This window comes from Dermacentor variabilis, chromosome 6 (genome assembly GCF_050947875.1).
Source record: "Dermacentor variabilis isolate Ectoservices chromosome 6, ASM5094787v1, whole genome shotgun sequence".
NCBI classification, from domain to species: Eukaryota; Metazoa; Arthropoda; class Arachnida; order Ixodida; family Ixodidae; genus Dermacentor; species Dermacentor variabilis.
In genome coordinates this window covers 66,802,129-66,815,968 of record NC_134573.1, presented here as the reverse complement: position 1 = coordinate 66,815,968, position 13,840 = coordinate 66,802,129, and the positions used below count along the sequence as shown (strand labels likewise).

Here is a 13,840-nt window from a genome sequence, read left to right as displayed (position 1 = left end):
GCTGTGCGGTGCTTCACAAATGCTAGAAGTAGTGGACCTTTTTCTGCTGATTGCCACCGAGCCCACGTGTAACTACACTGCGTCGGCAACATTGTCGCCATATAGCGATCGTAATATTTAGTTGTCTTTCTCAACATATAATCTTTCTTTAACGTTATTTTCAAAAGCAATTGTGTCACCTCGTCTGCTCGTCTCCCTTACTTTTTATTGCCTGAGAATCTCGGTGCAAGTGGAAACTTTTCGGCGGAGCGAGTCTCGTTGCTACCGACTAGCGATGGCGACTGCGAGCCCCACAAACTGCAGCTAGGCACATGCAACTTCTTTGCTTGATAAGTCTCTCCGCCGATTCCGAGCGAAACGACGCCAAGCCACTAATGTTTCCTCCTCTTATTGCGCGACAAATACTCGACGCCGGCTATCTGTTCTCGGAGCCGCCTTCTGCAAGAGGACAAGAAAAACAACGAGTGTCCTGTTTTCGCCGCTGCCGCTTTCGCGAACACCCTCAACGTCCCGCGCCGCGAACGTCAAGCGTCTGTACACCATCTGCAGACTGCAACTGGCCGGGCGGGCACCACCGGAGGTCAGCTGAGACCCCTGATCGACGACGCTCCGTGCCTCGCATGCCGATGGCGCCGAGCCAGGGGTTTCCCCGGCTGAGCCGTTCCAACGGCAAAGGGTCGAAGGCCCTTCCTGCTGTGGCTAACACCTCCTCCTGGTAAGACCGTTGGATGCGCGTCACAGCCGCGCTAAGGCAGGAATCGCTATCGCCTCTGGCATGGACGGGAAATTGCTCGCCCACGCATACCGAGGTATTCGGCAGCTTTCGCTCCTCTAATTGGTGCCGGGGATTATTTAGAAGATTCTGACGCGGTGCTCAAGGGTAACATATTTGGTCAGTGTGCAATATTTTAACACAGCTCTTACGAGAGTGTGGGGTGATGTTGTGAATAGAAAAAAAAAATATTATACTCGCACCGAAATTGGGGTGCTACCTTGTCCCAGATAGGAGCGATAGTGCTCATCATGTACCTAATTGCCATCGCCAACCCGCAAACTTTCCTTATGTCTGGCATGCTGCACTTCGCGGCAACCAACCTCACTTAAGGTAAACAGCGCATATAAACAGGAGAAACGTAAGCCCCAAAGCCACTTGTCGCTTCCACTGCAATATCCTTCGCCGAGAACGCGTTGAGTGTCACGTAAAGAGACCGCCTGCGAATACTTTATAGAAGCGCTGACTTGTTGCACCTCTGGTGCACTTGGCATATCAAAAAGTTCGCGCGATATATCAAGGTTGGGTTGCAACGAACTCGGATTGAGACTCCTTTTCATCGGACGAGATGTTCGCGTTGTGGCGTTGCCCGGAGATGTGCGTACACGGCTGGGATTTTTTTTTTTCCTTTCACTGAAATGTTTCTTGTACAGGATGAAAACGTTCTTGGGTTGCGCCAGACATTTGAGGAATATTTGAGGATAGGCACGAAAGAAAGACGGAATCTAATTAGCGTGCAGGGTTTTAAGTTGTCTCTGCAGTGGCGAATGGCACCTTATACTCCCACCTGTTTACTCTACAGCGGCATATTTTTGAGGTGGAGGTCCGGATCTACGTTGTGCGTCATGACTGAATCTTAGCCCACACGCCTTAAGTAGTTTGTAACTTACCATCTAATTAAGCACTTGCGCTTTTCTCCCATGCGACAAGAGCATGACACAGTCGACCGTGCAGCAGGCGTATACTAGTTGTAGATGCAGTACGCTGATCTGTTCCAGACAATGATAGCATGATGCGAGCCACACTTCACACATCGCAAGAGAGTTTACGAAGAATTGACGAGCATCAATTATTTTATAGACGTGTTTAGGTCTCATCGAGTTCAAAACAAGAATCCAGCTTCAGTGATAACCGCAAGTCTATGTACGAAGTTCGTAAACAGCGCGCATGACTGTCGCAGTCGCGGATTTATCATTCATCGGTTCTCGCTCACGGCCGCTGGCTAAACATGGAAAACGCATTAGTCGCTCTTTTGTTAGGGCAGATTGCTGACACTTTTACCACTTAAGCCAACCGCACTGGTGCTGGCACTGCTTAACTCACGACAACCGCTGTCGTTGTGCATCACTGTCTAACTTTTGGTGCGGATTCATTGGCGCAGGAGGAGAGCCTTGAAATGAAACACACGCAAATGTGTCTATTCTTGTGCTTTTATTAGGTGTCCCCTACAAAATCACCACAGCAACCGAAGTCTAAAACATAAGAAGAGTTCACCTGGCCGGATGCACATTGTCTCCCTGCGACCAAATCGAGCTCGTGCATTAACGACATAAAGCATAAGACTTCACTAATCACGCCTATCAAAATCTCTGTGCGCCTCTGCATAAAAAAATCACGCTCTGTGGTACGGCTATTTCGACATTCTGTTTCCGATATTTACTTTCACTATGATTATATAGTTACTTGGTTTGAAATGATGGCAACTACACACTTACATAAACACATACAAAAACAGCTGCAGTAAGCTGAATAAATCTCTGTATTTATTTATTTTACTTATTACAAATACCTACAGCGCCCGAGTTGGTCATTATCGTAGGGGGGTTAATTACAAACATAAATGTCAAAGATTCAACTTCGCGAAAAACGGCGTCATATCTATTATGGTATTAAAAATACAATCATCGTAATTAGTAGAGAAAGAGAACACATGCAATACTAACAACACCCTATTATAAATTTTGTTACGCAATGTATAAAACGGCACACTGGAGATGTCTAACAGAGGTTCATGTAAAGTACTCTATGGCACAATGAAAAATTGGGTGCAGACACTACCTCATCCAGGAGCGAATTCCATTCCGCAATTGTTAACGGAAAGAATGAAAACTTAAATACATTAATACGACCTTGGTAGGCTCTTATATTCTTGGAATTGTCGCGTCTGTTAGACTGATAATGAGGTGGTGTTAAATATATGTTCTTATCGATTCATGTGTTACCGCTGTTGTGTAAAATGTTCTGTAAAAGCTTTAACCTGATATTTTTCTGCGTGTGGATAGCAACTTCCACCCTAGATTTTACCTGAGTTGCGAACCTCTCCTTTTGTAGTCGTAGATGCCCGTGACGAATCTCGCAGCCCTTTTGTGAACACGCTCTAACTTATCTTCAAGAACTTTTGTTAAGGGGTCCCATGCTGCGCAAATGTATTCTAAGACCGGCCCAATATTTGTAAGATACAAAGCTTCCTTCATCCTTAAGGAAGCTTTGTTTCATGATGTGCCTGTATAAGTTCTACTGTTCTACTGATGTGCCTGTATAAGTTCAAGCAATCTTATGAGTTCCATCAGTGTTTCCTCTCTTACGGTCATCTGTTCGTTTTCATAGTAAACCTCAATTAGCGACCAATTCGACCATAATAGTTCCTCGTACAGCATTCACACTGGCGAACTCTTGTGTGAATTCATCCAGAGCAATTTTTAATGTGAGCAGGAATGAGCCTCAATAATTCATACTCGGCCTGTCTGACTTCGTGTAAGTACGAGCGTCTTGTAGGGGGTGCTAGTCGGTGTAAGCCAATGCGCTTGTGAACATGAGTTCTGCTTTTGGTGGGGCCGAGCATGTCGAAGTCATGGTCAGTCGTGAGTTAGTTGCCTGTAATTTTATGTATACCAATGCCTGTCGGATCTTTTGGTTGCAGTTATATACGTGCCGAAGCCCAACAATTCTGGTGTTTCTACAACCTCATGTGGTCGTACGAAAACTAAGTCAGTATATGCACAAGGTGATTTCGACTAATCGGAAAGGCTCATGCCAGATTCAGTATCGCTTAACCAGAGTTTGAGTTCGGCAACGTCAGAGCGAGCTTGCTTCATTCTATTTAATTAGGGCGGTTATATCTGCAATTATGGAGCGTACAAATAAAGTGATCAGTAGAAATTGCCCCCCTCCTTACCCCTTACCCCGAAGAAACATGTATGGGATTGGGCATTATCCGTATTTGAGGGATTCAAAAGAAATTCGCTCACATGTGTTTCTCTAACGGTCCCCTACAGAGGTACTGCCGCACTTTCTTAAGGCCACTATTTTTGCGCTATACCTTTTTTTAGTAGTATTTCTTTGCTAAAAGCAAAATAAGTTAGGATAACTAAAGTGCACAAATCCAAGTAATTTGCCACAGAAACTTTGGCATCCGAGCAAAATGTGTTACGCTCGACTCAAGTTTGCGTGGCTCCATATTCCACGTTTAACGTCATAGTGTGGCGCCCAGCAGCTGCAGGGTATTGAAGTTACGTAGAGGAAGTCAGTGCGCCATAGTCGCCGAGTCTTCTAAGCTTGTTGATGACGTCACCATGGCCTACGAAATCAGCGGGCGCGCCTTGCTATCTGGGAGGTCATGGAGATACCCCTATTGTTACAACAGCCTCCGCGAGGCGGCCGTTGAAGCGCCATGCGCTAGGCGTGTTGGTGCGTCATTCCCATGGTTACATCACCTTACTCGTATTTTTGTAATATTTAGGCGACAATAAATGACGCAGTTGCGCCCGAAAGGCGAAGCATCGACTGCGCTAGCAAATTAGCAGACAGCCATACGAAAAAAGGATACTACCTTTAGGCCGTATACCAACTTGTAAACATTCGCTTGCTAACTAAATTCATAAGCATAGTGTCAGTGCGCACAGAAAACATGAACACATCAGGGGCGCTATAACGTAAAACTATTCCAAACTTTTCTATTCCTACTCTGCTATCAGCCCTCCACGATTGGTGGAAAACATTTTTCGACCACCCCCACTTCACCTGTCTGTCACGCGACGTCACGAAAACCATGATAGTTCCCCATCTGATATGATGTGTACATTATGCATGATTTGACAGAAAAAAGAAAAACAGTTATTTCTGATTCGACCCCTTTTCGCCGTTAGCCCTCGGCTATTGGTAAAAAGTTTTCGGGCTGCATCCACTTCACCTCCCTGTCACGCGACGTCACAAAACCACACAATCTCACCGCGTCAAAGTGGCGTGTATGCGATAAAGATGCATTAATATGCCGAACAAAACTGAATTTTCTTCGGAATAGCCGCAGGCTGCCCGGTTCCGAAAGGAATAAAAGATGGCTGCCGCCGTTCGCTAAGACACTGGCTACTCACACCTGCCAGACAGCAGAGGTGTATTTGCGTATAATAAAGCTTCTTGCGTGGCCGTGTAACGTTTTCGAGTACTTTCGGTACGTTTACCACCCCATTCGGCCAACTCTTCTTTCCTGAGGGTCAATTTTAGCGTCATTCTTAAGCATCCGTTGCATGCCGCCGTCATTTTCGACCACCCACCACAAGCTAAGTAAGGGAAAGCCGACCAATCGCAGACGCCGGCACCACCCTCTTCATCCGGTTATCGATTTTCAGTGCACTGGCTCTGCCCCAGCGAATCCCTCTCCACTTGAGCATGCTCCTCGCCTCTTGTCAGCCAATTAGATACGACAAGCCGCTCAGTGTAGGCAATGTTATTCGCTTTTCAAGCAAACAAAAGTGACCTCCTATGAACGAGGAGAGTGTTGGATTGGTCTGTTCAGACAACACTGCGGGTGACCGCCCAGTGCATGCGTCGGTGGTTACGCAAATTTGACGTCAGGAGATTGGAATAGAAACATATTGGAATAGTTTTATGTTATAGGGCCCCAGATTCCTTGACTGCAGACACTCAATGTCTAAACGCTGCCGTGAGGAAATGCGGCAGAAGCAGCGAGCGAAGTGACATTCGTGCTGTGTGTCGCTTCAACGCGAAGCCAGTGGCGAGGACACACATTTTGCAAAAAGTTACGAACCGCCGATGTACCTAGACTGTGCCCCCAACGCAGATCGCTCTCGAGCACTGCACAGGCTGCTCTGATTAATGGTCTTGACTGAATATTTACGATTCTCTAAAGCAATCTGATGCATTGCCAGCAGGAGCTCAATCTGTCACCTCGCGGAACTCGCTAATAACACCAGGTAGAAAATCTAAAGATCACGAAACAATCAGTAAGATGCGTGATTCCAGTATGAACGGCGACTCGTATGTCTGCTGTGTACACGCGCGCGCACACACACACACACACACACACACACACACACACACACACACACACACACACACACACACACACACACACACACACACACACACACACACACACACACACACACACACACACACGCACACGCACACACGCACACACACAAGCTGCATATGGCTAGCTGATTCGCCCGTCCGTACGTGTGTCGCCTGTACCCCGGTGCAAACTCATCCGGTGCAAATCTGGAGTTGCGCAACTTCGGCGCAACTCCAGAAAAAACCCACAGGCTTTTTTCTAATGGGTAGGCTTGTTCCATAGCCGGGTGCTCGGCTCTTGTGACGATTCACATCTCAAATAATGAGGCCAATAGAAATTTATGAGTTGCTTCTGTGCGCCTGGGTGCCCAACCACAGACGGCCCTGCTTGAGAGCATCCGCCGTGGCTGTGGTAGAGAAGTGCTGCCGCCGGGTCCGTGCGGTAAGATAGGTACACGCGCGATCTCGGCTTAGTGTTCAGCTAGTATGGGACTTCTAGCTTGGAAAGGGGTGTTCGTCTCCAACCCGCAGGCGTCCCCGCCTCTTTAGGTGCATTTTAGGCGCCACATGGGGAAATGGCCGCCATAGGAACGGCCATGGGAGCTGCTCACGAAGGTCTCGACGGGAATTTAGGGCACAGAGTCCTTTCACAAGTGTATCATCCCTGAAGACAGCCGAACGCCAGGCCGGATTACATTTTGTCCAGTTGAGATCCAGTGGTTGCCCGGAGTGCGCGGATCGTGGGCGAAGTGAACGGCCGCGGCTCTAGGCATCGGCTTCACGGTGCGTCAGCTTCTTCGAAGGTGGCACACGGAAAGGAAGCAGCGTCGTTCCAGATAAGCGGTAGGCTCGACGCACGTTTGAGAGCGCTGCAATACGATAGCGCACGAGCTCAGTCACGTGGTTTTTCACGTGCCTGTAAATGTCCTTCTCGAGATCAGGGGCGCGATCGGAGATATTTTGTTCGATACGCGTTCCGTTCGGTTGCTGCAACGTCACAAAGTTACAGTATGCAAAATTTGTGACAGCGGGAGGAGAGAGCAGCCAATCAGGAAGCGGTGACCTCCCCGGAAGTTTACTTCCGTCGTTTGTCGTCTGCTTACAGACAGTATACTACAAAATGAAATGTTTCTCGTCTTCCAAATGAATGAAATCTTTATCTAAAAAAACGTATTTTTTCTTCTGAAGCCCAAACACGTTTTCAAATAGTAGTACGTGTGAAAAATGCAATTTATAACTATTAGTTTCTTTGCGTCGTCCCTAGGTGGTGTCGCGCACAGCGACTAGAAAAATGAAAAAAAAAAAACGACGGAAAGAGTGGCGCACTCTTCAAGAGGCAGCGACAACATTCCAGTGGCTCGCTGGCACCGATGATGGGGTCGACTTCTCTGTACAACCAACGAATTATTTGTTTCGAGAAACAAAACGACGCCGGAATTCACTTTCTGCCATTTCTTCAAACGCGTTTCGAACCACTACCCGCTCTCCTTCTTCCTGTAGAAACGCCAGCGGAACAACCTAAGTTCCCAACGGAAGCGCCATTTTCTCGAATTAAAGTATGGATTAGATCCAAACGTACCATGCCGCATCCGCCGGTTGGATCCAATCCAATCCACCAGACGCGTCATGCGAAGCCGCATGATCGCTCCAAATTTCCCAGCTCCCGTCGGGTTCGGCGCCTAGCCGACGAAATGCTCAGTGGGAGGATGATTGACAGGAGCGTGTCGTCATTTTGACGTTACGAAAAAGGTCACCGCGCCCCGCGGCTCGCGACGTCGACGCGGAGTAGGCCAATCGCGCGCGCCGGTAACCGAACGAACGCGCCGAACAACCATCTCCGATCGCACCCCAGGTACGCCTTTGAGCAATGGACGTAGATAAACACACACACACACACACACACACACACACACACACACACACACACACACACACACACACACACACACACACACACACACACACACACACACACACACACACACACACACACACACACACACACACACACACACACACACACACACACACACACACACACACACACACACACACACACACATATATATATATATGTCTGTGTGTGTGTGCAGAACACGTCATGTGTAGCATTGGAATTTAAAGCGGAATAGCACGATGACATTTCAGAAACAATTGGGATAAATATCAGCATCGTATGCTGAACCGTACAAAACGGATAACAAGCGCTGCCTTCATTTCTTTTGATGTATGCTGATGAGAAAAACCAGCGATTGTGATTACTTAAATTATTTTCAGTGCGTGATATAGAAAACAACACATTGTAACGCAAAATTAAAGAACAATAAGAATATTGACAAGTCTATTCTTCGCACTTTATCCTCAGCCCAGCCGCATAAACTTCAGTGCACGCTGCAATCTGTGTGTAGTACATACAGCTTTGAAGGAAGGTTGTTAAGAAGGGTCGGCATAATGCGGAAGTGCGTCATCAGCCATGTAATCTGCCGCGGTCGTGGGATTTGGCAAACGTCGCTGAGCAAATAGTTTCATAAGACGCGAAGCCCAAAGGGGGAAAACGTCGTCTCTCTCTCTGTCTCTGCTAATATATATATATATATATATATATATATATATATATATATATATATATATATATATATATATATGCGCGCCCATGTGTGTGCCAGCAAGTCTACGCAAAACTGCCGCGCGACTGTTCACCCCAGGCATATTGCGTGTGTTCGCGGGCTCATTTCACGCTCGGAAAAACATTTTTTTATGTAGCACGTATTGCGAAACAGAGTCCTTTTTGGGTAGTTTTTCATGTGGCTCTACAATTTTCTAATTGGAACTTTTCATGTAATTGTAATAATTAATTTGATTAATTAATTAGACTAGTTATCTAAGCTAGCCGAATACAAAAGAATACTCTGAGTATCTCCAAGCGACGGCAAGCACATACTTTGGTTCTGTCCAGAAACGTGGCATTTGCATATTTTTTCAAGTTTGACTAAGGGTGGGAGACCCTGTACACGCAGTTGAAATCTCCCCTTATGATCACTCACGCAAACATAACAGTAATACGACAGGGGAAGACGTAAACTTTAATTCGAAAGCCCGCATTGCACGTCACAATAAGTTCTAATATGGAAGTCTTCAACCGCAATAAACGTTTGTTGACGAAGGCATTTGCTGCTTATTAACGTGATCTGAATCGGTATGCCATGACTAAATGTTTGAAAACAGATTGAGGGTTCCTTCCCTTGTTTCTCGTGCATGTACTAGCATTAATAGTATATATCCGCCTCAAAACACAATGCGCCGAAGCTCACTGTGTGCCGTAATAAAACTAACGATGACGGGAAGAAATGTATCTATATATATTTATGATTGTTTGTTTTTTTGCGTCCCGTTACTTTAACAATTCTTACTTAACCAACCGATCCTTATCGTGGCAGCAGCTTTCTTTGCTTATTCTATTGCCCAGCCCGAGCATCAAGATATTTAAGAAATTTGAAGAAAGCTATAGCGGCGACAAATCACTTAGGAGCGCTGCTTCAAGAAAGGTTCGTAGAATGGAGCGCATTCGCTTAAATCCTGCGCGCGTGACGCGTTTTGCGACACGACGCCTCGATGTCAACACCTGCGCAACGGGCTCCTGCACAGGGAATTCACGGGCATAAATTCGGGATAAAACTCAACAGATTAAGATGCAATCGCATTTCAAACTAGGGGAAGATGCATCCGCATGCCGGCAGGATTCAAAGCGCTCGTTTCTAGCATCACTGAGCTTGATTTTATTTCTTCTTGCATTTGCATGACTTTTCCTTCGACCAAAAGTGCCGCGCAGACGGGTGTTACGTAAGGGTACTAGGCTTGTTACACATTTGCACATTGTTTCCCACGCCCTTGCTGAAAAATCGCAAATATTGCCGACTTAGCACGGTGACTGTTGCCCCAAGCAAGAACCGGAGGAATGTGCCCCCACAGAGTTACCAATTATACACATTTCGAGGCAGACTCGGCGGAGCGCCTCGGGCAACGTTGAGCGGCCTTGGGATTTTTCCACGAGCCGCAGGGCTCAGTTTTCACTTCTGGGCGTTCTCGTACGACTCCATTTGGTGCGCGCAATTCGCACACTGAACGTCTAGCCTCTCGGCCTGCGTCTCGTCATTACAGCTCCCTAAAAGGGCAATCGAGAGTAATTCGTTGAGCATGACGCGAGGTGCCGGTACGCCGGCGCGGAGCAACGGCGACAGCACGTCGTGATGCACGACTGTAGATATCGCAGCGGGCTTTGGCGATGAATACTCATGAAATATTTATAACTCTTAAACGTAACCAAATTTCAGCTGCCAGTAAAACAACGCAACTGTGCCAGGGTACCTCGGACGAATCTCGAATTGTCACAATGCAGTAGCGATGTTCGCACTGCTATCTTTTTTTTAATGCCGAAAAGTCTCGTACGACATAATATAACAGACGTACAGAACATAAGTACACAAAGTTGTCATGCAAATACACGAAGACCAGTGTTCAAGTAGACGTTGACTTCGAATTGAGCGTTAGGCTAGTGCAGTAAAATATTCATACGTGCGCCAGAGAGTCCTAAGAAAGACGCAACGAGCGACTTAAGCAGGGAGGCCCCGCTATCATGCACGAAGATATTAAAATATGCCAATACCACGTTGCTTAACAGAACTAAGGGAATGTTCTTTGCCGTCACTTGGAGATACTCAGAGTACTTTTTGGCATGCCGCCTAATTCCATATTTAGCTTTATAGGTAATTATTCAACTTCCCAAAAGTACCTAGATGTAAAATGTCAATGAGGATATTGCAGAGCAACATGAAAAGCTCAAGAAAAGCTTGGCTGAAGAGGTTTCCAACCTAATTCATTCTTAATATGAGTTATGCTGAAATTAAAGTTATAATTACCACTGACAAAGGGTGCAGCACGGTTTTTTATACGTTCAAGTTTATTTGTTAGCGTTTGGGCATGATGATCCCACAGTGTAGAAGCATATTCATGGACTGGACGCACATTGGTGGCATACAGAGCTGCTTTAAGGCTTTTTGGGGCAAATTTGAAGTTAACTTTATTGAAATTTGCCACAATTGGATTTACCAGTTACCTAGCCCATATATTTATTCCAAGACGCATCGGGACAAAAACAGACACCAAGGCACTTAAAATGTTCGACGCGGCCGAGCGATGTACCTGACAGGCTATAACAAGAACGCAAGCTAGGGTTTGCGCTTCCTAGTAAAACTAATAAAACAACACTTACCTAAATTCAAACGCATTTTCCATTTTTTGCACCATGCGCGATGCCACTGTGTCGAGATCACGTTATAAGACATGAATATCATCCGTGCCGCGTATACATTTATAAACGACACAATAATCCGCATACAGCCGGACGTTGGAACCGTTCTGAGAGACCGGTAGTGTACACTAATAAAAAATAGCGTTACTAGCACTGAACCCTGTGGCACCCCGGAAGTCACGTCGACGAACGAAGAAGAAAAATTTACCACAATGGCCTGTTTTCTACAAGATCGATAATCCCTCAACCAACCAAGAACAGAAGCAACCAAACATAAAAGGACAATTTATGGAGTGAAAGAGCATCCGGAACCAGTGTCGAATACCTTCTGAAAATCAAAGAATACCGAATCAAGTTGTATCCTCCTATCGTTTAAACTTGAAACATCATGAGAAAATTCACACAGTTGTGTAACACACGATAAACGGGACCTAAAATCATGATGTACTGAACTGAAAAAAAAAATGATTGGATTCGAAATGTATCGTAATACAGCTAATGACTGCATGCTGAAGGGCTTTACAGCAGACACTTGTCTAGGAAATCGGTATGTATTTAATGACGCTATTTCTATTACCGGACTTTAGTATTGGCACAACATTCGCGAACTTGTTGCCCATGTTGTTCCCCATGTTGCGCTGCAGTTTTCTCGTGCACACTTTTAATCTAAGTATATTTAGTAAGTTCGTTCATTAGTTAAGGTTAATTATGTAATTAAGCGGAATGCAAAAAGAAACTATTCTGAGTATCTCCAAGCGACGGCAAACAACATTACCTTGGTTCTGTCCAGCTACGTGACATTTGCAGGTTTTTAAATCTTGGTGCATGATAATCAGGACACCCTGCATAGTGCTCAACACGGTTTGTTACGGTTAACGTATTTGCAGATGCTACTATTGCTTGTGACGTTCAACTTCTCGTTCACATCTGCGAGCTAATGGCTCTGACGTTTAGCCCTTCTTTCGAAGCGACCCTCCCATCCAAACATACGCGGGAGCTCTGACGCATGGTGACTATTTTTACCTCCGCTACGCGCTCAGAACTTTCCCCGCGGTGTTGACAATCCGACTTCACCGGAAGTTCGATGCAATACGCTGTGGCGTAACGTGCACGGGAATACACTTCCGCTGTAAACGCGCCTTGCGTCGACGACAAGGCTGAATGACGGCGGCAAACAGCGCTCCAGGTGGCGGCTTAATTTGACATCTTGATCGAGAGGGGAAAAGTGGTGATGCCTGCACTGTTCGAAGCAGACACGAATCCTTCAATCACACGACAGTCAGACCAAGACCGCATGACAACGACTCTCGGCACCTTTGACTCCGGCGGAGTCACGCGACAGCTTCACGTACACTGGACGTTCACATGCTGCGAAAAATTGTGGACAAGCAACACAAAGAGGATAAAAGATGCCCAGCCGCTTCTGGGTGTCACGTCTCGGCTCGTATGTCTGCACCGTCCTCTAGCTGTCTATCCTTAATTTATAGCAGCCGGAAATTGAAACTTACTTGCACTGGCGCCCGCGCGTGCTCACGCACATACCGTTAGCGCCCACATTGTATTAATTTTTACCGCTTGAGTGACAGACTAGAATCACGGCTGTCAGCCTGTCCACTCTGCTTGATACAAGATTTAAAGCAAACGGGGCATGTGCATTATAAGCTGGGATCACAGACTAGACCACAAAAGTAATTTGGCTCTTCTCGTAGTGCGCCACAGAAACCAAAGAAACTGAACCACTTGGGATACCCGCAAGAAAGACGTGCATACCTGAGAGCAGGGTATTCCGATCCACGGACGCAGCTACAAGCGACGACCACTAGTAGCAGCGCCAGCGCCGCGAAGCGATGGGCATTCGGGGTAGGCATGTTTCTGCGCGGCATCGCGTCTCTGTTCAGCGCGCGCGTCAAGAGAGGGGTTGTCGATCGAGGCCGGCGGCTCTTCGGCGGCCGCTCGGGCGGGCTTCTCTCTCTCTCTCACTTTTGGCTCTCCCCAACACTTCGTCGCGTGACGCCAGGCAAACCGGCCACCTCCTCTCGTGCCGGCGGGGCAGCCCCCTTGCTTGCACGCCAACCGAAGCGGTGGCGGCTCTGACGTCGCGCACGCAAACACGGAATGAAGAACCAGTTTCCTCCAGTTGCGGGCAACAAGAGTAAAGCCTAAGCCGCGTGGAGGGGTGCGAGAAAATCGCCACCGAAGGGCGCGCAGTGGGGATCAGAGGTACGCCTTACCACCTCTCCCCCCCCCCCCCCCCCGCCTTCTCAAGAGCTCAGTGCGGCTTTAATGGCACAGCTCATTTTGGGACCGGAACTGAGGAAGACGGCACCGGATGGACCACGTCATGCGCCTCCTTCTTGAATGCTCGGCCTTTGCGGTTGGCCAAGGGTGCCTCCGTAGCTGCTTAATGGCTCATCTATACTGCTTGCGCAATTTGGGCATTAGTTGAAGCC

General features: G+C 47.1%; 1 protein-coding gene across 2 annotated transcripts in view; it reads right to left on the bottom strand.

Annotated features, from left to right (window-relative positions):
• Window positions 1-13,344, bottom strand: part of LOC142584829 (mannan-binding lectin serine protease 1-like) — an 81,875-nt gene extending 68,531 nt beyond the window's left edge. Inside the window, exon 1 of one of the 2 annotated variants that reach the window (XM_075695112.1) lies at window positions 13,161-13,344. In XM_075695112.1, coding sequence (XP_075551227.1) covers window positions 13,161-13,273 — 113 coding nt within the window. In that variant the 5' untranslated portion in view covers window positions 13,274-13,344. The remainder of the gene's footprint in view (window positions 1-13,160) is intronic. The other variant, XM_075695113.1, reaches the window with a different exon arrangement.
• Window positions 13,345-13,840: the final 496 nt, after the last annotated feature.